This window comes from Delphinapterus leucas, chromosome 6, assembly GCF_059928025.1.
Source record: "Delphinapterus leucas isolate spDelLeu-1000000601 "Yukka" chromosome 6, BTC_Dleu_Yukka2, whole genome shotgun sequence".
Taxonomy (NCBI): Eukaryota; Metazoa; Chordata; class Mammalia; order Artiodactyla; family Monodontidae; genus Delphinapterus; species Delphinapterus leucas.
The window spans coordinates 44,702,253-44,726,500 of NC_143134.1; the positions used below are offsets into that span (position 1 = coordinate 44,702,253).

At 38.3% G+C, this 24,248-nt stretch overlaps 1 protein-coding gene across 1 annotated transcript in view; it reads right to left on the reverse strand.

Moving 5' to 3' along the window:
- Nucleotides 1–861: 861 nt before the first annotated feature.
- UBE2R2 (ubiquitin conjugating enzyme E2 R2) overlaps nt 862–24,248 on the reverse strand; it is a 60,702-nt gene continuing 37,315 nt past the window's right edge. The window contains exons 3-5 of the mRNA XM_022551660.3: nt 14,671–14,768; nt 4,609–4,743; nt 862–1,449 (exon numbers count right to left, since the gene is read on the reverse strand). Of these exons, the coding sequence (XP_022407368.1) occupies nt 1,230–1,449; nt 4,609–4,743; nt 14,671–14,768 (453 nt within the window). The 3' untranslated portion in view covers nt 862–1,229. The remainder of the gene's footprint in view (nt 1,450–4,608; nt 4,744–14,670; nt 14,769–24,248) is intronic.

Sequence of the window (24,248 nt, forward strand, 5' to 3'; positions counted from 1 at the left end):
GCGGGAACCGGTCACGCATGTCTCACATATATCCACAGTTACCACTATCAGTATAAGCAGCTCAATGAAAACCAAAATCTTAACACATGCACCTAGTATTACTACTAAGTAATTAAAACTCGCTACTTAAAAAAAATCCTCATGGTGAGAGTGTATCTTTCAGGGAAGGGCCATGTTAAATATATAAAACAGATGTTTTCTCTCCCAACAGTGGTCCCCAGTAGTTTGACTTTTTCCCCCAGCAGCATCAACCAAAACCAGCATAGTGATTTTAGCTCTTCGTTCCCGTCACTAAGACTCCACACACACACACACACACACACACACACACACACACACACACACACACACACACACACACACACACACACACACACACACACACACACACACACACACACACACACACACTAATCCCCACTCTCTCCCCACTCCCTGGGGGAAAAAAATAACTCTGCCTTCAAAATAAATAGCAATCAGTTCTATGTAAAGTATGAATATTTATTTCAGGCTTTAGATCCCAATCGATTTCGAAAAACAAAATCTGATCTCTCAGAGTAACTGAGGCCTCTGTGTTAGGCTGAAGGGCCCTGTGCCCTTAGGAACACATTTCAACAGGTTCAGAACAAAGTCCCTGACGCCTGCTGTACCCCAGCCTTAAGAAGGGAAAGAAAATTCACCACCACGGGGCTGAACGAATGCACACACACTAAGGTAAATGAGCAGCTAAAACTTGGCAAATTTGCTTTGTTAAGAAAAAGTTTGTTTTGTGGGGCTTTTACGGTTTTTTCTTTTGCTACCCAGCATATGCAGCACTTGTGAACTCCCGATGGGCTCCCAGCTTTAAACACATTAAACGTCTTGATGAAAGACTATTTAATTCTTCAAGAATCTAAAAACAGACCAAACGTGTTTTGCTGTGAACACTTTGCAGAGACGAAGTGAGGTGGGAGTTTGAGTTTAAAGAAAAAAAAAAAAAAGAATCAATACAGTGATGGAAGGGTAAAGAATGCAAGAATTCAGACATTCTGTGGAGGATTAATTTCTCTCCATTAAGAGGTCCATAAAAAGGAGCAAACTGAGATCCATAAGGGGAGTCACCAGGAGCCGTGTTTGTTTTCCCCACCCCCATGATAGGTTTTTGCCGAGGGGCCACTGCTAGGTCCCCACTTGCTCCCCTCCCTTTGGCCTGAGATGGCAGGGCAGTACAGGGGCCTCGAAGGAGCACGTCACGACTCCTCATTCCCAGAATCATCATCGTCGTAACAGTCGGCATCTTCCTCCTCCTCATCTTCATCATCAATGTCGTCGTCGTACAAGTCGTCATAAAGCAAATCTGAGCTGTTGTCATTGGAAGGCACTTTAGTTTTGATGCAGTATTCCGCCAGGGTCGTGGGGACCTTCACTCCATCCTTTTCTGCTTCGGCTTTAGTGGCTGACACCTGTTTCCTGAAGGGAGGATAGTCTATATAAGTCTCTGGAAGATGGATTTATAATTGGCCTAAACAATCTAAAATTCCTTACTGGTTTCTGAACTTTAGTACCTACCTACCTGAAAGCATCTTTGACAAGATACCCTCTACTACACCAAAGGTTCTAGCCCATCAGGTACCATTCTGAAGGACACTTAAAAATGACCCTTCTGAGGGCTTCCCTGGTGGCGCAGTGGTTGAGAGTCCGCCTGCCGATGCAGGGGACACGGGCTCGTGCCCCGGTCCGGGAGGATCCCACATGCTGCAGAGCGGTTGGGCCCGCGAGCCATGGCCGCTGGGCCTGCGCGTCCAGAGCCTGTGCTCCGCAACGGGAGAGGCCACAACAGTGAGAGGCCCGCGTACCACAAAAAAAAAAAAAAAAAAAAAAAAGACCCTTCTGAAGGGCATTTAAAGCCATGCACCTCACATGCTGGTTGGCCAGAAATCACCTCAGGTTTTCCGCCTTGTCTTCTCGCACTAAACTCGGAATGCAGTCCCAACAACTCAATAGTCCTCCTACTTAGAGAAAAATCCTATGTTGGATTCCAAAGTCTTGCATGATCCACCTGCCTATCGCTTCATTCTCGCCACCCATTACTTTCTCCGATTCCAAAACATTCAGGCCACTGGGGGGTTTTTTAGTACCTTCAAACATACCTAGTTGATTTTTCTGTGAGGACCAGTTGCTCTTCTGCCCTACATACGGTTGACTGCTTCTTGTCACTCAGATATGAACTTATATGTCACCTTAGAGGAGGCCTATTCGGACAATCCAACTTAAAGCAGCCATCTTGTAATTCCTTCATATTATCCTACTCATCTTCCTCATTTGTTCATTTTTCTGTTGTTCTCCTTGCGCCCCTGAATGTGAGCAGAGACCTTGTCTATCTTAGTTAATTCTATATCCCCAGTGCTTAGAACACCGCCTGGGCACATACAGCTGTGCAACAAATACTGACTGTATGAACGCATGAAGGTTAATGTTTCCTTCAACAAGTATGAAAATTCGACCCCTCAAGGGACTAGAAAAACTGAACTTAAAAACATCACCGGTGGTCCAGTGGCTAAGACTCTGTGCTCCCAATGCAGGGGGCCCGGGTTCGATCCCTGGTCAGGGAACTAGATCCCGCATGCCACAACTAAGAGTTCGCATGCCGCAACTAAAGATCCCGCATGCCGCAGCTTAAAAAAAAAAAAAAAAATCCCACATGCCGCAACTAAGACCCGGTGCAGCCAAATAAATAAAATACTTTAAAAAGCCCCACAAAAACACAACCACTATTCTCCCTTTTAATTAGACCTCTCTTGGTGGATCCTGTTGCCTTACATCCTGATGCTGCTGAGGCTTTCAGGCTTGAATCTCTCTTCTCACAGCTTTCTCCTTGAACCATCTTGTCCATTCCCATGGTTCTAACCCTTCATGCTGACAGCTCTCAAATCATCAGGGTCCAGCCTAAACTTTTCTTCTGAGCTCTATACCCTTATATGAGCAACTGGATGTCTCCGTCCTGACGTTCCATAGGAATCCTAACTCCGCAAGTCTGCATTTGTCATTGTCCACCTCCATGGCGTATTCAGTTCCTAAAATTATAACTCTTAACTACTCCAAAGTCTTAAATGTTTTCAAATCTGTTTTCTCATTCTTGATTGTTACTATGTCAGTTTAGTCTTCATCTCAGCCTCCTCAAACCTCAGCCGGTCTCCTGGTCAGTTGTGTTCTTTTGGAACTTGAATAGGATTATCCTTTCACACAAAATCTTTAAGTGACACTCCAACACCTCTAAGATTAAGGACCAAACCCACCCTATGACTTCAGTGTCTTTTAAGACCTGATGCATTTCTTAATTTCCCATTACTTCTCAAATCAGAATTTACAATTCTCTTGATGTGTCATGCTGTTATTATACACCCGTGTTTTAGCAAGCATGTTTCTCTCTCCCTGAAAAATTCTTGGTTATGAAGCATTCTCTCTCCTAGGAACCATATTATATGTTCCTTCCACTGTATCTTGTTTATGCTTCTACAGTTGCACTTATCATATTACATGTTCATTTCTTTGTTTACAAACGAAAGCATGAGCTCTCTAAGGAGAAAGACTATGCCTTACATCCTCCCTTTCCTTGAACATCAGGCTCCAGTCCTGACTATTTTATGAAGCATTCCCATTTTCCAATCCTCAGTCCACTCTCACTCTAAACTTCTGCAGGTCTTTACTATTTACACTAGTTATCTTCAATCTTTGGTATATACCAGTCACCTAAGTGGCTTGGTAAAAACAAAATACAGATGCCCAGATTCTATCCTTGTAATTTCATTAAATGACTCTGGATTAGGGAGAGGGTCTAAGAAGCTGATTACGGTGGGCAGAAAACTTATTCAGCTGTCAGATGACATGCATTTTTTTTTCATATCACATGGTATCATGCCAACTAGATTTATAGAGAGGGACTTTGAAAAGTTACAGAATATGCTGCAACTGTCCTTGGGGCTCTACCAATCACTAAGTACTGTTAGAAAAATCTTATATCCTATGTAGGATATAATTTGAGAGATGAATGGTTGAGCCTAATACCTTTTTTTTTTTTTTACAGATGGAAATATTAAAAAACCCCAAAAGTTAACTGATAAAAGGTCACATGACAGTGGCAGAGCTAGGAGTATATTCCAAGTCTCCTGATTCTTATTCTAGGGCTCTGTTAAACCATATACTAGAGTTGCTGATAATGGTGATTCCTAGAAGATACTTGCTGCTATGGTCAGAAAGGCCATATAAGGTTTCATTAATAAAAAATTTGAAAACAAAAATACCTGGAATGTCTGGAATACACTGGGTGTTTGATACATTTAAAGGACATGTTCAAAACCCAGAACAGTGTCCCTAAAATGATCAGGAGGAAGAGTTTGCAAACTTGACTAGTTTAGAACCTGGAAGTTCTGTGTCCTGGGAAATCAGATCTGCTGTCTCAAAAGCCAAACTCATTAGGCTCAGGCAGAAACCTCTTCCCAAACAATAAATCTAACTGACAGAAGTGGAGTGGATATTTAAGTTCAATTTAAACCCTTGGTTCTAGGATATACTTTGGTTCTGTATGAAGACTTGAAGTAATCAAACAGAAGACAAAACAAAACACCTTACCTAATGATTTCAGCATATTCTTTGTCTTTTCCTTTACTGTCCCTCCATTTCCTGAACATAACCGAGGCATCCACATTGGCTGGGGAGAAGGTGTTGGGCTCATTAAGCAATGAGATTACACTTAACAGGATAGTCCTAGAAACAGGAAAAAAGGGTCAGCTATGAATACTCATATTCACAGTATTCAATAGTATTTTGTTTTAAATTTAAGACTATAATATTTGAGACTTTAGGGAAATGGAAACAGAGTATCAAAATTTTGTTTTCAGTACTCATCTGGCTAGGCTAGGAACAAGCTGCTACCTGGGAGACAAAGCAGAGGGAATCTGAGTTTAGCATAAAAGTTAGGTTGCAGGGCAAAATATGAACTCTGTAGAAGGCACTGTCTTAACTGGCAACATGTTCCAATCTACAAAAATTGGAGGTCTGGAAGCTTTTCAAATAACATTTAAAAAATTAACAAGTTAAAAAAAAAAAAAAAATTAACAAGTTAAGTGCAATAGGAAAAAGCAGGAGCAAAAAACATTTAGCTTGAAGGCAATCTTTTTGTGGAAAAGGGTAAAAATGATGCTACTCCATATATCTAATTCATATCGTGGCTGCTTAGAAGATCTGAAAACCAATATTACATACAAATGTATTTCTTTTCCATACTTCTAAGGGAAGCAAGATAAGAGTTAAGCAGGTGAATGGAGAAAAAGCAATAGCCTTGACATGGAAGAACTAGTCTCTGAATAACAGAAATCTTGATTCAAAAAATATTTACTAAACCCTTACTATTGTGCCAGAGGCATCTAGTGAGATGTTGGATGTACAACAGTGAGAGAGTTAGTTGCCATCCCTGATCTCTCAGGGCTCAGAAATCTTGTGGGAAATTTTCATCCACAGACAAAAACTAGACACCTTAATCACAGGGAATAAAGTTTCTGTGAAATAAAATAAGCTCAATAAGCTCCAAAAATGTTTGAAATAGTTCCCAGGCTTTTTTCTCCCCTAAAAGCTATGTGCATGTAGGTAAAGAGAAACATGGGAGGAAAAATTAAATTTCTCTACCTTTTCTCATTGGTGCGAGGTTATAGATTTTGTTGTTGCAAAATAGCCTTTTGCTCCTGGCCCCAAGCAAAAAATAAAGGGAGGGAACCAGGCAATTAGATGTTTGATTTGATGAAACCTTTTCCTAAAAAGGGTAGAGAGTTTCTGTTATGTGATTATACAAGATTACGACAAAGGCACTTTCAAAGAAAACTTTCCCAGAGTTTCTGTTATGTGATTATACAAGATTACGACAAAGGCACTTTCAAAGAAAACTTTCCCATCTAGTTCAAATTCATTTACCACATATACACTCCCCACCTTTCTATTAGGGTAAGAATAACTCCCTGTACCCCCACTTCCATCCTTCTGGACTTCTTCAGTAATTACACTAAGAAGATTTAAAGAAACTCATCATTGCCAAAAATGCAAAATGGACTGACAATATCCTAGAAGCGAAAGAAAAATTCCGTAAGGATTGCTTCAGAAGAAAACATATACAAAACCTGATAGAAAGATAAGCAGGATAAGGACAAACTGTGGTACAGTTTAATGGTCCAGATAAGCATTTATTTACAACTTTCTGTGATGATGGAAATGTATAATCTGTGTGTTATCCAATATGGTAACCACTAGCCACATGTGGCCACTGAGCACTTTGAAAAGTAGATTATGCAACTGAAGAAATGAGGTTTTTAGTACTAATTTTAATTAAGTTTAAATAGCCACATGTAGTCAGTGGCTATCATACTGGACAACACAGGTCTAGATGAATTATATTAACTGAATTAGGAAATTTTTCCCAGGAGTGGTTTCACCAGGTTGATTTTCTTATATCTTGTGTTTATTATTAAAATGCCATATTGGGAAGTACAATTTTTTAAAATGGTGAATCATCCAGTTCTATCATAAGAAACTCACTTCTAATACCATGTACTCACTCCCTAAACTGAAATACATGATGCTTTCAGAAGCCTCAGGCACTAACGATAGCTGACTGTGATAATAGTTATTAACCCAGCACGTTTTCACTTCCTCCCTTTGTCTGGAGAGTAGAGCCATTTTTTGTACAGGGAATCCATTCCACTGATTCAGATGGGGTTAATCTCCTTCCTCTAGTACACCTTCAAACAACAACCATGCCACACGTTCATAAAAACCTACCTACCCACAGCAGTAGACATACCACCAAGTGCTGGCAAAGGACTCCAACACTAATGAAGATTCCTGATGCAATTCATATGCAATATACTATTCAAAATTTCCCAACCAGTATGTTGTGAGTGGGTTACAGGTAAACTGTATGTGATTCCCTCAGGCAGATTGGTAGGTAGGACCTGGGACAACTTGAGCCTCTGGAACAATAACTTCTGGCCAAAGGAGCATCTTCAGCTTACTACATTGTGATCTACGAATACTATCATTTCATATTTTCTATGTAACATGACTGGAAAAGGATGGGAAGCAATATCATACATAGTTTAAACTGCCTGGCACTTGTACCAAAATAATTTAACACAGGTGTTACATCTGTAGCATAGTAAACAACTCTGCGAGGTAGTATTATTAATCCTATTTTTATAGAGTGGAAAAATGAAATGTATGTAGAACATACAAAACACAATTGAATCCTGAAGCTATTCCAACAATTACCTCTTTTTTTGTTGTTGTTGCTATTTTTTGGTGTTGTTAGTTTCAGTAAGTATTTTAAAATCCTTTCTCATTTATTGTATTTTTTTCACAAGAAAAAAGAAGTATTTAAGGGAGATAGGAGATCATAATTAAACATCTATGACCCAATGGGTAATACTGTATTTGTCCCTTTTCAACATATAGACAGTAATCAATGAGATGGGTCTGCCCTTTCTCTGTTAGCTACTACGTCACCACAAATACAATTTTAGCAGGGAGGGCAGAAACTGGCCTTAGCTCAACAAAGAAGACATGGCTTATGGGTCTCCCCAGAAGCCAAGCAGCAAAAGTTTGGAATTCTGTAGGACTAAAGATGGGCATTTTTCGTCCAGTGCATACACAGACCCTCCCAGGCAACGTGTGAGGTAGAAAGGGTTCATTTTTTAAAACTTCAACTTACTTGACTCTTAAAACATACACAGAAATACTGAAAGAGAGTTTGAATGATTGAGATTCTTAGATTTTACAGGCCTTAATTTGTTTAAAAGTGACGTATAGAGAAGCAAAGCTCACTGCCTGACCCTTCTAGTTGACCTAGAAGGGCTCTTTTAAGCTCTCACTTACACTATTTCAAAAGATGGACCAGTAACACCAGAAGATCACCCAATTAAAACTCAATCCTCATATGTTTTCAAGATGGGAGAGAAATTTAAAGAGGACATCATGGTAAAGAAGTCTGTTATGACTGGGAAGATAAAACGTGGTAGCTTAATGAGTCCACATACTACAAACAGTTTTTCTTTATGCTGCTAAAGCACCTAACAGGGACTTCCTGGTGGTCCAGTGGCTAAGACTACCAGCTCCCAATGCAGGGGGCCTTGGTTCGCTCCCTGGTCAGGGAACTAGATCCCACATGCTGTAACTAAGAGTTCGCATGCCACAACCAAAGATCCTGCATGCCGCAACGAAGATCCCATGTGCCACGACCAAGACCCAGAGCAGCCAAATAAATAAATAAGTATTTTTAAAAAAATAATAAAGCAACTAACAAATACAACAGTTCCTGCTGTGCAGTCCCTGGAGCTACCGTTGACTGACATACCCCTGAGAACACATGGTAGGAATAAGGGTCTCAGATTAAAATACACAAAATGACCAAATCACATTTTAGTTTAAAAAGGAAAAATTTTAAATACACAAAATACATATCATTTGCACAGAATGAAACTAGCAATCTGAGTGCAGTGGGACCCAATATGCAAACATCAAGGGAGCAAATAAATAAAATAGTCCTGGCCCAGAATGGGGTTTACAGGAGCCCTAGGAACAGCACAGCCATAGCCATTTCCTATGACCTTGCCTACTTTGCCACCCAATCATTGCAGCAGTCTCTAGCTCCCTGCCCTTTCAGTGGGTTATAGAGAATACTAGATAGGAAAACAACACCCTACCCTACTCCTGAGAGACGCTTCTACATGAAGGTGTGGCCTCTGGAGTGGATCCATAAATCTGGTCCCATGATACATCTTCACAGTGGCAAAGAAAACACTGTTATCTATCCTTCAAAGGAAAGCAAATCCCTACCAAAGACCACTTTCCTATCCAAGAGACTGCAGCAGGTATGGCAGGTAGTTCTGGGGCTGGTGCCTCAGAGAAAGCACTTGTGAATTCTACTGCAAGGTCTGAGAGACCCCCCACCCACCCACCTCACCCACCCCCTGGAAGCTCCCCCTTGGTTCTGGACAGAACATGGATTAAGGCACATTTTCTTTCTTTCACCAAGAAGAGGCATGGTGTTGTGGACTCCTAATCACATACATGTAGCAGCATCAGGGGGCCCTATCCTCCCAACTTCTTTCTTTGCTGACTAATGCCTACTCCTCAAAACTTCCCAATTCCATAAGGAACTCTCACCCCCTAAACTTAATCCTGGACATCTGAGGATAGGACTGTGGATCTCTTCTTCCAGAAAGTATGCTGGCTTCCTCTAAGAGGAGGAGAACTACTGAGCTTTTAGTGGAAGCTAGCTGGCTGCCGCTCTGGATCCCTACAGTTGTAGCATAGTACATTTTTCTTGGTTTCCCCTTTAGCCAACTCTCACTACTCACTAGATCTTGTTATATAAATCGACTTCGGCTCTCAAAGGTAACAGGAATTCCTTACTCTTCTTCAGGTTACAAAAGCCTGTACAACTTTATTTTCTGAATATGTTCACTGAGGTGTTAAATGAAAGACTAGTGCAGGTGGTCATGGAGGAGTCCAAACACATGTGAACATGGAACCACTTTCAGATAACAGTGCCATTCAGCAGTCAAGACCCTACAACAGGCTGAATTGAACCTTCTGCCACCTCCACTGCTGTCTTGGCTACAGCCATAAACTGGATATGGAGCTTAGAACCCTTAGTCAGACAGTGCTTACTCTGGATAATTTAGTAGCAAAGGGGTATAAAGGAAAATCCCTGGCATCTCGTATCTTGCCTCTTGATATTTCAGTGCCGTAAATAACCTGTGAGAAATATGTACAGTTTACTACCTTAAGGAGCTCCCTTGTCTCAAAACAAATAACACAGAAACAAATGGGAAAGGGAAAAGTGTCCCACATTAGGTAGTACTTTCCTGACTTTTCAGAGTTCTGGACATCACCAGGTGTTCCAGATGACGTTCCACAAGGCATGCAAAACACTCTATGTCCCCCCTAGAAATCCACAAACACCAAAACTCTCCATTCACTCTCCCACCCCAAGCAACACATTGAAGAACCATCCAATGTTTATATGGAACTAAGAAAGAAACAAGAAGGTCCAAGAAGGTAACGATTTCCAATGCAAATACCTTTTAGAGCCATGGATGAAGATCAAAGGGGCAATCTGAAGATAACTAAGTTCTGGTTGTGAAGCCTCTAAATAAAAAAAGCATAAACGCAGGGAAGGCAATCCCTCATGTGAAGTCCAGGTGCTTCTAAATTGGGGCTCAGGTGACCTGAGGGCCCAGAGAGAAAAAAAAATGATGCTGGTGCCCAAAGTGGCTAAGGTAGTTTTTAAAGGGCAGATTAATATGAAAGGAGTTCCCTGCCCCGAAAGGAATGGATTAAATGAGAAACAGGCCTTTCTTTTTTTTTGGCCATGCCACATGGTTTGTGGGATCTTAGTTCTCTGACCAGGGACTGAACCTGGGCCACAGCAGTGAAAGCACTAAATCCTAACCACTGGACCACCAGGGAATTCCCCAAACAGACCTTTCTTAAAAAGAAAAAATGTTTATAATATTTTAGGCTGAGACAAGGCAAATACAGTCTGTGTGTATTTACATAGAAGTAAAGGCAAAAATTTTGAATTCCTGTGGGTAATGGTAATAGATTGTCCATCCAAGCAGCACGAGAATGCAATGAGAAAAATCTTGTTTGGGGCTTTGCATCTAAAGAACAGGGAGGCTTCAAATTCTATACTGAAGTTTTAACCCCCAGTACCTCAGACTATATTTGGAGACAGAGTCTTTCAAGAGGTAATTAAGTTAAAATGAGGTCCTTAGAACAGGTCTTAATCCAGTATAACTAACGTCCTTATAAGAAGAGGCAATTAGGACACAGACATGAACAGAGGGAAGACCATGTGAAGACAAAGAGAGAAGACAAGATGAGGAGAGAAGCCTCAGAAGAAACCAACCTTGCCGGTACCTTATAGAGTCCAGAACTGTGAAAAAATAAATTTCTGTTGTTTAAGCCGCACCAAAAAAAAAAAAGAGGAGGCTTGTTTTCTCAAAGGGTGGGTGTGGTGGTGGTATGTGAAGCATGTGATTCAACATTCAACCTCCAAAAGCAAGAATCACTAACACCTTAGAGCTATTACTTCTTCTATTCTAGGGTTACTACTAGTCCTGAAAAACAAGCACCAAAATCATACTTAAAGGACAACACTGGGGCTTCCCTGGTGGCGCAGTGGTTGAGAGTCCGCCTGCCGATGCAGGGGACACGGGTTTGTGCCCCGGTCCGGGAAGATCCCACATGCCGCGGAGCGGCTGGGCCCATGAGCCATGGCCGCTGAACCTGCGCGTCCAGAGCCTGTGCTCTGCAACGGGAGAGGCCACAACAGTGAGGGGCCCGCGTACCGCAAAAAAAAAAAAAAAAAAAAGGACAACTCTGCATTTTTGGTCCAATTTTTCAACAAATCTTCCAAGATATTTAAAACCTTTTCTCTACATTGTCAGTTTAATTTTACTGATAAAATAATGTGTTTCTTTCGAAAGCATGCCAGCCTCTTAAACAATTATATAGTGTGAAAGAGATGAGAAATAGGGTAGCCAAATGTCTCCAAGGCAACAGAGTAATAATGCCCATAATATCCTCAAGGAAAGAAAGCATGATCCTGAAATCTTATATCTAGTTAAAATCTGTCATTTGAAGTATAATGGCAAACACACACGTATACTCCCATATACACAAGCACATAGTACTTTGAACACGTAACAACTCGGAATGTAATATAGCTCCTAGGAGCAATCCCTTGAGAAATTACTGATGGACAATTTCAGCCAGTTAATAGACCAAAGGAAGTAAAATAATGAGGAACAAACAATGAATTCATTTAACAACAGGAATAAGAATTTTTTAAACTGGGATTAAGCTACAGAGTACAGATTATAAATTTTATAACCCTGACAATAAAGAAACAATAATATTTAAAAGTTAGAAGGGGGAGGTAGATGGTTTCCTTTTCTTTTATATCTGTCAGTATACCATCTGATGCTGAAAAATCAAGTAATAAGTTCGTATAAGTTAAAGGCCTAAATCAGCTAACAACTGTGTGATGTACGGATATGAGGGGATGAAGTAGAAATATACTAATTTTACTAATGATCATAAAAGATCCCGTGTAAAACAATGGTCTTAAAACTAATATATACATGCCCCTGGAGACATACGAAATATCCTATCAGTTCTCCTTTCCAGCTTCCCTTTTCACAACTGCCCTTTACAAGAAATGCATACCTCCCACACATCCCAAATATTTCTATGGTGCATTGCCTAGTGATGAAACATAAGAAGTACAAAACAAAGAGAAATTTACAAATAGAGCCGACTGCTTTTCCCTTCTCACAATTTTGTTAAAAGCATAGAGTGATGTTAAAAAAAAAAAGTATTTTGCTATATAGTGGAGTATAATAAATTCAGATATGTATAGATTGGGGCTGCTGGAATTATATTTTCACTAAAACAAATTAATTCCATCTCTGATTATTGTTAAGAAATGCATCAGGGCTTCCCTGGTGGCGCAGTGGTTGAGAGACGGGTTCGTGCCCCGGTCCGGGAAGATCCCACATGCCGTGGAGCGGCTGGGCCCTTGAGCCATGGCCGCTGAGCCTGCGAGTCCGGAGCCTGTGCTCCACAACGGGCAAGGCCACAACAGTGAGAGGCCCGTATGCATCATCGCCGAGGGAGAGTCCCACTAAAGTAAAGCAGAAAGTATATGGAATATGCAATGATTCCTTATTTTATAGACATAATAAACTTATGGCAAGTCTCAACGCCTGATCTATCTGAGAATTATTCAGAGGCATGATGTTTGTCAAGGTGAGGTGTATCAACACATTTATTTAAATTAAAAAGGGAAGTCAGTTTTTTCTCATTAAAAAAATATACTGGCAAGATGTGTTGAAATCTAAAATGTATCTATTTTCCCAATCCTTTCTAAGTATACTGGATGGAACAAAGTACCTAAAGAAATGAGTAACCAGCATAATCAATAGTATTTGATATGTCTTGAACAGACTTTTTGGTCTACTCTTCCCAGAAGGTGGGAAGCAAACACATAACTTGATAAGAGACAGGTAAGAAATCCTTGTGTGCATCAGGAAGCTTCAAGTTCTTTGCTTTTGACAAAAATGGAGATTCTAATTGAGTTACTAGCTTCCAGATCATTAAAAATGATTAACAAAATGAATGAATGAGTAAATGGGGGAGAGCAGATTAATCTCCTGTGCAGAGGAATTGAAGTAACTTATACAGATATCTCAGCCTTGTGGGAGTATAACTCCCCCCTCCTTAGTGTGGGCTGTACCTAGGACTTCCCTTATACAGAACAGAAAGGGGGACAAGGAGGAACTTTACAGAGGAGAAACCCTAAAAACAAGAGTCTCAGCCAGGTGATGAATGTTAACATCAAGAGTGGTAAGTCAGGCTGACAGTATGTACCCCTGCTATGACGTGATGAAAATGTACTTTACCTCCATGTCTTCCTCCCCAACACTCATAACTCCAGTATAATAAGCAGAAAAACATCAAAAAAAAAATCCCACTTGAGGGGCATTCTACAAAATACCTGATCAGTATTCCTCAAAATTGTTAAGGTCATCAAAACCAAGGAAAGTCCAAGAAACTGTTGCAGTTGTCTAAGGAGAACTGTCTATTAAATATAATGTGCTATCTATCATGCATGGGGATCTCAGAGCAGAAAAATGACATTAGGTAAAAATTAAGGAAACGTGAAAGAGTATGGACTTTAGTCAATAATAAGGTACTAATACAGGTTCACTAACTGTAACAAATGAACCAAATGAATGTTAGATGTTAATAACAAAGAAACCTGGCAGGTGTGGGGAATATGGGAACTATCTGTACTTTCCTCATAATTTTTCTAAAAATCTAAAACCATTCTAAAATTTTGACAGTTATTTTAAAAGAAACACACTGATGACAAAACTACAATGAGAACACCATGTCCACCGTCTGGGATGGCTATAATAAAAGACATGGAAAATAACAAGTGTTAACAAAGATGTGGAGAAATTAGAATTCACACACTGCTGGTGGGAATGCTGTAAAATTTAGTGCAGCCATGTTGGAAAATACGGCAGTTCCTCAAGAAGTTAAACACTGAGTTATGCACCCCCAATTCCATTTCCAGGTATATGTCCAAGGAAATGAAAACATACGTACACATAAAAACTTGCACACAATGTTCAATGTCACACAATGTTCACAGCAGCATTATTCATAATAGCCAAGAAGCAGAAACAACCCAAATGTCCATCAACTGGTGAATGGATAAACAAAGTGTAAAGACTAAGACTTTTCAGCAAAAAGTAATAAGAATCCTAGAATAAGGAAGCAACCAATCCAAACATGGAACTCATGAAATCCAAAGCTGCAGGATGGAACTTAATGTAAGAGGAAGAATTCAGAGTAGAAAAATTCTTCCAAAGTGAACACAGAGAAATGAGTAACATATGCATTATTACTCCCGAATTACAACCCTTCAAAAGGAGGCATACATGCTACTTAAAGCTCCAGTAGAAGACAAAACAACCAAATATAGAAAGGATTCATTTGTACTTGTTAAAAGATAATATCCAATCTTAAGAGCCACCTAAAAACCAGATTATTCCTTATGTAATTCCTTACCTGACATTTTGAGTAGGATTCCACCTTTCAGAGGGCAGTTCTCCACTCTGTGGGTCATCTACAGGTGGATGAAGAATTGAAATGCATACATCTCCATTCTACGAGACACAAATATCACATTCAGTAAATACTCAAAAGTATGTTATTGAAAAAATATCAATTCCGCTGAAATTTCTTTTACTCCTAGAAGACTTGTTTTCTTACCATTAGGGGAGTAAACAATCCTGCTTTTTCTTCTTGTTTGGAATCAATGATAAAGAAGAATTAAACATTTTTTTATATTATAAATATTCATTTTGACCAATCTCCAAAATACATTTCTTAGTTAAAAAAAGAAACACTACATCTGTAACACCATCCTTCTAAAACAAATCATTTAAAAATAGAAACAGACAAACATGATAAATCAATGATTAAAGAGTCTTGAGAAGCAACTAAATCTCTCTATTTTTACACATCTAACATTAAAAGAAAGAAAAAAAAAATCTGACCTTGCTTAAAATATGCCTGGAGAGAAGCTATAATCACCTTTAATATTAACCACTGGTTTCAATAAATATGGTTTATATAAACTGACACATGCCTCACAGCAACTTAATTATATATATAACTCCCTCAGTATATGGATAGAAAGAATTCACCACTATAATATTCTGGTTCATAAATTTAAATTATAGGACCTAAATTACAAGTACATTTAAAGTCAAACATATATGGATTGTCTACCATATGCAATACAGATTGTTAACAGAAAAGACAAGACTGAGATGGATACAGTTGCCTATCTCTCAGTCTAAAATGAAACAAAAGATTCAAATGTTTAAAAAATTAGAGGTGTAACCATATAAAGTGAAAAAAACTTACATATAAACCCAAATTTACACACACCAAGGTAACAGAACATTTTTTAAAGGATAATAAAATTTTAATAAAGCCAATACCGAATACTATATTCCAAAACTCTGTATTGTTAGATAACATGAGGAAGGTAAAAAAGCACTACAGAAACAAGGAGAGAGAAACTAGGTATATTTGGAGAGGACACCTGGGAGATGGTGTGGAAGAAAAACAAAAAGCTTAATCGTTGAGGAAGCTTTGAGATGGGCTTTCAATAGTGATTACAATTTTAATAACCTAAGGGAAATTCAGACATGAGATTGCCTGAAGAAACCAGCATCATAAATAAAATATGTTCAGGCAGTTACATTTATTTTGTATTATTACACCAATACCACAAACTTAGTGGCTTAAAACAACACAAATTTATTATTTTACAGTTTTGTAGGTCTAAGTCTGACACTGCTCTCCACAGAGCTAAAGTCAATGTGTGGGCAGCAATGCATTCCTTCCTGGAGGCTCTAAGAAAGAATCCCTTTCCTTGCCCTTTCTGTCTTCTAAAGGCCACCCACACTCCTTTGTTCTTGGCCCCCTTCCTCTAATCCTCAAAGCAAGCAATGTTGCATTTTTGAGCCTTTCTTCCAAAGTCACATCTCCTCACTCTCATTTTCTGCCTACCCTACCTCTTCCACTTTAAAGGACCCTTGTGATTACACTGGGCCCACCTAGATAATCCAGAATAATCTTAGTTTAAGGTCATCTGATAAGCAACCTTAATTCCTCTTAACATGTAATCTAACATAACACAGGTTCCAGGGATTAGAATGTAGACATCTCTGAGGGACCATTATTCTACCTACCACAGGAGTGAAGAACGCAGCTTGAATGAAAAATAGAGCACAAAAATTAGTTGAGAGGAGTATGTTACTTTGTTCAGAGTTTAATATGTGTGTAAGTAAAATTTCTTAGTAGTGAAATGACAAAAATAGATCTGTACTTAGAAATGACATATTAAAAGATGGGCATCTCAACTGATGCAGACAAAGCACTTGACAAGACCCAACACTTTCTCATAATAAAAACACTCAGAAAACTATAGTTACCTTCTAGCTATCTTAAAATTGTAAAGGGAATTTATTTAAAAAAACAAAAACAAAAAACCCACAGCTAATAAACAGCATACTTAATTAATGGTGAAAACTCTCCTCCTAAGATCAGAAATAAGACAAGGGCACCCACTTTCACCACTGCTATTTAACACTGTCCTGGAAGTTATAGCCAGAGCAATTAGAGAAGAAAAAGAAAATTTTAAAGTGTACAAATTGAAAAGGAAGTAAATCTATTTCCATTGCAAATGTCAAAGAAAATTCCAAACAATTCACAAGAAAGCTACTAGACCTAATCAATTCAGCAAAGTTGTAGGATATAAGATCAACACTCAAAAATCAGTTTTATTTTGGGATTCCCTGGCGGTCCAGTGGTTAGGACTCTGCACTTTCACTGCCAAGGGCCCGGGTTTGATCCCTGGTCGGGGAACTAAGATCCTGCAAGCTGTGTAGCGTGGCAAAAAAAAATTCATTTTTATACACCAGTGATGAATAACCTAAAAAAAAAATTAAGCAGGACTTCCCTGGTGGCACAGTGGTTAAGACTCTGCACTCCCAATGCAGGGGGCTGAGGGATTCAATCCCTGGTGAGGGAACTAGATCCCACATGCGTGCCACAACTAAGAGTTCCTATGCCACAACTAAGGAGCCCACCTGCTGCAACTAAGACCCAGCACAATTAAATAAATAAATAAATATTAACAACAACAAAAAAAACAAGTTAAGCAAACAATTCCATTTACAATGGCCTCTAAAAGAATAAAATATCTAGGAATAAATCTAACCAGGGAGGTGAAAGTCCTGTACACAGAAAGCCACAAAACATTGCTCAAAGAAATTAAAGAAGACTACAAAAAGCTACAGAAAGCTACAAAACATTGCTCAAAGAAATTAAAGACCTAAATAAATAGAAAAACAGCCTGCATTCATGGGTAGGAAGACTTGACGTTGGCAATATTCCCCAGTTTGAGCTACAGACTCAATGCAATCCCAATCAAAATCCTAGCTTCCCTTTCTGTAGAAACTGACACACTGTTCCTAAAACTTATACGGAAATTTAAGGGACCCACAATAGCCAAAACAATCTAGGAGAAGAATAATAAAGTCGAAGGACTCACACTTCCTGATTTCAAAACTTACTATAAAGCTACAGACAAGAAGACAGTTTAGGATTGGCATAATGATAGACCAGGGCAATAGAACTGAGAGTCCATAAACGGACCCATACATTACCAATTGGTTTTTGACAAGATGGTTAAGTCCATTCAATGGGGAAAGAACAGTCTCTTCAGCAAATGATGCTGGGACTGGATTTCCAAAAACAAAAGAAGGAAACTGAACTCCTACCTCATACCATATACAAAATTAACTCAAGATGGAACAAAGATCTAAGAGCTAAAATCATCAACTCTTAAAAAGGGTGTGTGTGTGTGTGTGTAAAATTTTCATGACCTTGGATTTGGCAATGGATATTTTAGGTACGACACAAAAAGCATGAGCAACAAACAAGCAAACAAAAACAGATAAACTACACCTCATTAAAATGAAAAAATTTTGTGCAAAGGACATTACCAAAGAAAGTGCAAAAAACAACCTATAAATACAGAAGTATCTGCAAGTCATACATCTAATAAGAATTTAATGTCCATAATATATAAGGAACTTCTATGACTCAATGACAAAAAGACAAACTAGCCAATTAAAAACTGAACAAAGGACTTGAACAGACATTTTTCAAAAAGAAGATACATAAACGGACAATAAGCACATGAAAGGATGCTCAATATCATTAGTCATTAGGGAAATACAAATCAAAATGACAGTGAGTTATCACATCATATCCCCTTAGGATAGCTATAATTAAAATTTAAAAATGCAAAATAAGGATGGATGTAGAGAAACTGGAACCCTCATAAATTGCTGGTGGTTGGTGAGGGGGTTCATCTGCTATAGAACAGTTTGGCAGTTCCTCAAAGAGCAAAACACAGGATCACAATTTGACCCCTGCAATTCCATTCCTAGGTATACAACCAAAAGAAGTGAAAAAAGTACTTAAACAAGTACATGTATACACATGGTTATAGCAGCACTATTTATATATACAAAAGGTGGACACAAAAAAAATGGTTCTGAAGAACCTAGGGGCAGGACAGGTATAAAGACGCAGACATACAGAATGGACTTGAGGACACAGGGAGGGGGACAGGTAAGCTGGGATGAAGTGAGAGAGTGGCATGGACATATATACACTACCAAATGTAAAACAGATAGCTAGTGGGAAGCAGCTGCATAGCACAGGGAGATCAGCTCGGTGCTTTGTGACCACCTAGAGGGGTGGGATAAAGAGGATGGGAGGGAGACGCAAGAGGGAGAAGATATGGGGATATATGTATAGCTGATTCGCTTTGTTATAAAGCAGAAACTAACACACCATTTTAAAGCAATTATACTCCAATAAAGATGTTAAAAAAAAAAAAAAGGTGGACACAGACCAAATGCCCATCAATAGAGAAATGGATAAACTGTGATATATCCAACCAGTGCAATATTATTCAGCCATGAAGAGGAATGAAGTACTAATACATGCTACAACATGGATGAACCTCCAAAACATTATGCTAAGTGAAAGCCACACAAAAAAGGTCACATATTGTATGATTCCATTTATATGAAATACCCAGAATGGATAAATAGAGACATAAACCTAACTGGTGGTTGTCAGAGACTGGGGAGAAATGGGAATGGAGAAGAATCACTTCATGGGTAAGATGTTTTACATTGGAGTGATGGAAGTGCCTTACAAATAGAGGTGTTAGATGTACAACGCTGGGAATGTACTAAATGTCACCGAATTGTGTTCACTTTAAATGGTTAATTTTATGTATGTGAAATTTTATCTCAATAAATTATTGGGTTTTTAAATAAATTTATTTATTTTTGGCCGCGTCAGGTCTTCATTGCAGTGTGAGGGCTTCTCATTGCAAAGCACGGGCTCTAGGCACGCGGGCTTCAGTAGTTGTAGCACGCGGGCTCAGTAGTTGTGGCTCACAGGCTCTAGAGCAGAGGCTCAGTAGTTGTGGCGCACGGGCTTAGTTGCTCCACGGCATGTGGGACCTTCTGGACCAGGGACCACGTCCCCTGGATTGGCAGGCAGATTCTTAACCACTGTGCCACCAGGGAAGCCCCCTCGCCCTTTTTTTTTTAATGGGAGAAGTTCTCAGCCTCCAGAAAGGCAGTTCTAAGATGTAAAATGAAGGCTATATAGCCTAGGCCCTACCTAATCCAATCAAACCAAAATCTCCAGTGTTCTTTATTTTTAACAACTGCTCCACAAGATTCTGATAAGCTGCCAAATTTGGGGACATCACTGCCTAGAGAAACCTATTCCCTATACCTTAAAGTTAGAGAGAATACATAATATCTGCAAATCCATGAATATAATTACATAAAAATACATAAAATCCTGCTTGTCACAAATTATTTACAAACCAGAGCTCAGCTCTAAAAAGGACAAATTTGGTGGCCCAAATATCATCATGTTCTAAATGGTGGTTAATGTATCTATAGCTAAATCCTTAAGGTATATATATCTTCATAGAGCAAACTGGCATCCTAATTTACATTTTTTAAAAAGAAAAAAATACGAGGAAACAGAAGCAAAATCTAAATCTAAACATGCACAAGATAGAGTTCAAACCTTTAATAATGTGTAATACTAAATTACATTTACTAGGAAAACTTTCAACACCAAATCAAAGTCTTCTGGTTTCTGTTAACTTTCTACCTTACTCATCTGGTATAAACCAAGATGAAACTCACATTGTAGACTTTAGAAGTTTTATAGGAACATTCTACCACTAAACTTTTCTCTAATATTTTAGAAATAAAGAATATTTTACAAGTCAATTAATGATGAGTTATTTTAATGATAAAAACCACTGAAAGAAAACAAAGATATTTTACCAGGTACCAAAGAGAAGTTATTTCTGTCAATTTATCCTAGTAGCTAAAGCAAATAAAATATATTACATAACACATTTCTGATTAGCTGATTAAGCAAGCATTCATTCATTTGAAGAATCTTGTTTTATTCAGGTCCCTTCTTAAAGACAACTGAGTAAAAATTATGTAAATTTAAAATGTTCATCAAATGCATATTTTTAAAAATGAACACAATAAATTCTGATAACAAAATCTTATAACACAGCACTCAGCACCTTTATGTGAATCAAGATCAGAGTTCAAGCATGTTGTTTCTGATGGTTTAATAACACAATACAGAAACAGAGTTTGTCTCACCTAGCTAAGGACAAGTAATACATGTTTTAGGTTCCCCATGCCATACTTTATTCCAAATGAAGTCTAGTTTACTTAATAGTATTGTACCAAAGTTAATTTCTTGGTTTTGATAAATGTACCATGGTTGTAAAAGATATTAATATTAGAAGAATATGAGTAAAAGGTACATATATGAGAACTTTCTGTACTAGTTTTGAAACTCTTCAAGTCCAAAATTATTTCAAAATTTAAAAAATTAGTGGGTTTAAACTTGATATTTTAGTATGTTTATAACATAGATATTGAAATCAAAGCATTTTAACAAAACGTATTCTAAATTTTTTATAATTTAGAAACTTTGTATTTAAAATTTATATGAAATGAGTTCAAGAATAATGAACTAATAAAGCAGTTTGTCCTAGTCTTGAAAGATCATCAGAGAATGTAATATTCCAACTTTGTAATCAATCCTAATGTATTTTGGGGGGTTCATTATTTGATTCTTCGGTGGAAAAACCATTAAAATAAATTCTCAAAGAAATTACGGAAACACCACAGAAGCTCTGAGATAATTCCACTAAACAGAGAAAAGAATAATAATTTAATTAGAGAGAAAAATGTGTGTTAAATGATCAGAGGAGATGAAGCAGAAACAGCTAGGCTACCATTGTTTTTCTATCTAAATATAATTTTACTATGTGTAATGAAATAAGAAGGGCATAAACCCTTACTATAAACAACTTGCTATTTCAAGGATTCAAGTGTAGTGCCAGTCAAATTATACCCCCTGAGAACATAATGATGTACACAGAGTATAGAAGGACCATAATGTGGACGACAAGGGGGGAATAGTAGAAAAAGAGAGCTATCTGTGATGGTTAATTTTGTGTGTCAACTTGACTGGGCTATGGGATGCTCAGATAGCTGGCAGAACATTATTTCTGAGTGTATCTGTGAGGGTGTTTCTGGAAAAGATTAGTATTTGAATCAGTAGATTGAGTAAAAAAGACTTGCCCTCATCATGATGATGTGATAGGCATTATCGAATTCTTTGAGGGCCTGAACAGAACAAACAGGCAGAGGAAGGACAAATTGTCTCTCTTCTTGGGCTGCTACATCTGAACTCCTAGTTCTTGGGTCCTGGGACTCCGGGACTCATACCAACAGCTCCCAGTCCTACGGCCTCAAAATGAATTATAATTCCAGACTTCCCGGCTCTATTGCTTGCAGAAGGCAGACTGTGGGATTTCTCAGTCTTCATAACCACGTGAGCCGATTCCTATGATAAACCTCCTCTTACATATATCTCTATATATCCTATTGGTTCTGTTTCTCTGAATACTCCCAACTGACACAGTATCTTTGCTTTTACCTGATCTTTTCTGTGTAATTTCAAAATATAATTTATAATTACAGCTTTATTGTAAAGGACCTCTTGATACACTGAGTTCTTTCAGTTTTGGAAGCGCTGATTGTGGGTCTCATCCACTTCACTCCTAATGGGCTATAATCCATATAAATAAATACAAAGATCATAAACTATATGTAATTAGACCCACTTTCCACTTACATAGCCTAAATTTTACTATTCCAAAAGCAATTGCTCTGCAGACTTGGCAAAAACCTTTTAAGAGGGACTTCCCTGGTGGCGCAGTGGTTAAGAATCCGCCTGCCAATGCAGGGGATATGGGCTCAAGCCCTGGTCCAGGAAGATCCCATGTGCTGTGGGAGCAACTAAGCCCATGTGCCACAACTACTGAGCCTGTGTGCCACAACTACTGAAGCCCGTGCACCTAAAGCCCATGCTCTGCAACAAAGAGAAGCCACCACAATGAGAAGCCTGTGCACCGCAATGAAGAGTAGACCCCGCTCTCCACAACTAGAGAAAGCCCGCACACAGCAATGAAGACCCAACGCAGCCAATGATTAATAAAAAAAAAAACAAAAAAAACACAAAAAACAACCTTGTAAGAGACACCAGAGAGCTAGTTTGTGCTCTCTCTCCTTTCAAGCCACATGAAGACACAGAGATAAGCCAGGAGGAGTCTTCAGTAGAAACTATGTTTCCTAAACTGTGAGAAAGTTAATTTCTGTTATTGTAAGCCACCGCATCTATGGTATTTTGTTATGGCAGCCAGAGTTATATTAAAACAGTAGGATCTATTTTTAATCATTATTAAAACAATAACATTTAAAAATACCATGCCCTAATGATAGTGGAATAGTAGCCAAACTGGTATATCCTTGCAGTGTCAGTGGCTACAGAGATTAGTATAATGTCTTGAGAATCATCTGAGCCTAGAATCAAGAATAACTCTTCAGAGCTAGAACCTTACGTAAAACAGTAAAATATTTTCCTACTGGCTATCAAGTATCCTAAAATACACCATCTTACTGTAACATTTATTTCATGACTACACCTGTGACATTCACCTGTAAACACTACACAGGAAAAATGATCTGTATACTCCTTCAAAAAACATCCAACATCTTTATTATTTTTTAAAAGAAAGAGCCATACTGTGTCCTACAATTCACTAGTACTAAAAGGATCATCAAATGCTAAATACTTCTGTATAATTTCCATTTAATTTTGTGGCAAAACTAAAACTATTCTAAATATTAGTCTATTACCAAAAAAATTATTTAAATAAATACATACTAAGAGCAGTGAGATTCTGAGTTGCCATAGCTCTGAAGTTCACAGTGAAGAGTGTACAAAAACCTCATTTTAATACATGGTTTGTGAAGCAAATGGGCTTCATTGGTTATCTACTTCTGAGCACACAGTAACAAACACAACCAGGAAACTATTATTGAGATCACTCAACATATTATGAAGCAAAAAGGAGTAGACTGTGCAGTATGATCACTGATGACAAGCTCATATTAAATTTCTTTTGTTCTCCGAGCTTCCCCTTGGTATTTATAAATTTCACAAATGTGGCAATGATATTAGAAATGTTAAATTCATTAAGTTCATTCATATAACACAGCAGTATTTATAACTTTTGGGGCTGCAGTAATGTGTCTGTGAATATATTTAATAAAACTGTAACCAAAACTAAAAACTTGATAAAATAAACTATTTTCTACCAAAAATAGTCCTTATGATATTTTTAATACTCATGAAGTTATTATATACAAAAACTCATCAATTCACATATTTTGGCATTTGAGTACGCTTTTCCTTTTGTATTTTTGTCTTGTTGCTGTTGACATTGTTGCCACTGTTCCCCCATTTCATCTCCAGTTCTATTACAAATAACTCTGCAGTAAACAATTTGGTGACCAGAGCAATTTGACATTGAGGTCCATTGTGTTTCTAGGTGACAACATAAGATGGATGAGGAGAGA